The 1179-nt window shown below is 43.1% G+C and overlaps 1 protein-coding gene across 1 annotated transcript in view; it reads right to left on the reverse strand.

Annotated features, from left to right (window-relative positions):
* Positions 1 to 376, reverse strand: part of LOC106011808 — a gene marked incomplete in the record, with an annotated part of 22281 nt that extends 21905 nt beyond the window's left edge. Inside the window, 1 exon segment of the mRNA XM_035969881.1 lies at positions 255 to 376. Coding sequence (XP_035825774.1) covers positions 255 to 376 — 122 coding nt within the window.
* Positions 377 to 1179: the final 803 nt, after the last annotated feature.

Consider the following 1179-nt stretch of genomic DNA (forward strand, 5'->3'; position numbering starts at 1 on the left):
CGACGGAAAAAATATCCTGCAATTTCTTGCATTTATAATATTTCCTTCGGATCTCTCCAAAGTCTAGACATTCTGTTAAAATGTGTCTAATGGTAAAATCTGTGTCGCATCCGACACAGAACGGCTTCTCATCTCCCTGTAGGAGGTATAATGTGAGGTTTTTCTTTGCGAGTTGAATGCTATACTATACTTGGAAACCTGGAGGTGTCCTTTCTGGCTTAGAGGTTGATGTGCAATGACCCGTCATTGCTTACGGTTGCAAGCTGTCGCTATACACTCTGTCATACTTAAACCTTGATGTCATGGGTCCACACTGACCTTTGTCAACCGTTAGCCCCTTTTGCCCCCACATCTTGCCTTCGGGCATTTCCTTCATATTGGTCTGGTGGCGTTGAAAATAACCAACGTATTGTGTTGGATTTGTCTTGTATGGAGAATCTGACACACCTCATTATTTTTTTCTGCTTACCATTACCAGCTAACTCTGGCCATTGTGCGGTAGCAGCACATCTCAAAGGCAGATATTCGCAGATATTTTCTTTTCTTCTTTCTTTGTTAAAGTCTCGGTTTCAACACTATAAGGAACATGGGGTAGATGTAGCACTCCACAATTTTTTCCGTAAAGGGAATGCCCCGATGGACTTCCGGGGTCAAATTATAAGTCAATATACTTATCTGTCAATCTGATATAGCGTGCACTCACCAGTGCCGTTTCGCGACTCGACCGATCCGATCCGATCCGATCTTACCAAGCATTTGACCAGTGGACATCTGTTCCAAGGGTGCTTTTGAAGCTTTTGAGCTGAAAGTAATGGAGTTTCAAGCGCCAACGTTTATTGTTATTATTATCATCATCATCATCATCATCATCATTTACCTTGATATCAACAAGGAACACGCCCCATCCTACCACTTAAACAATTTTAACAGCGAAATCGAGATACTGTTTTGGGTTGTTCACCCTGAAGCACAATCGACTTGACCTAGAAAAACAAAGACGTTTGGTTAGTACTGACCACTTCGCATTGTTAAAGACCGGAAGTACTCAGGGAGCTCTGGACAGTTTCCCTGGTCTCTATTCTGTGCGTGGCTCTTGTGAAAATCGGGAGACTTCTCAAATACGCACGTACACACACACACACACACACACACACACACACACACACACACACACACACA

The sequence above is a fragment of the Aplysia californica genome, unplaced genomic scaffold (assembly GCF_000002075.1).
Source record: "Aplysia californica isolate F4 #8 unplaced genomic scaffold, AplCal3.0 scaffold00191, whole genome shotgun sequence".
In the NCBI taxonomy this organism is placed as follows: Eukaryota; Metazoa; Mollusca; class Gastropoda; order Aplysiida; family Aplysiidae; genus Aplysia; species Aplysia californica.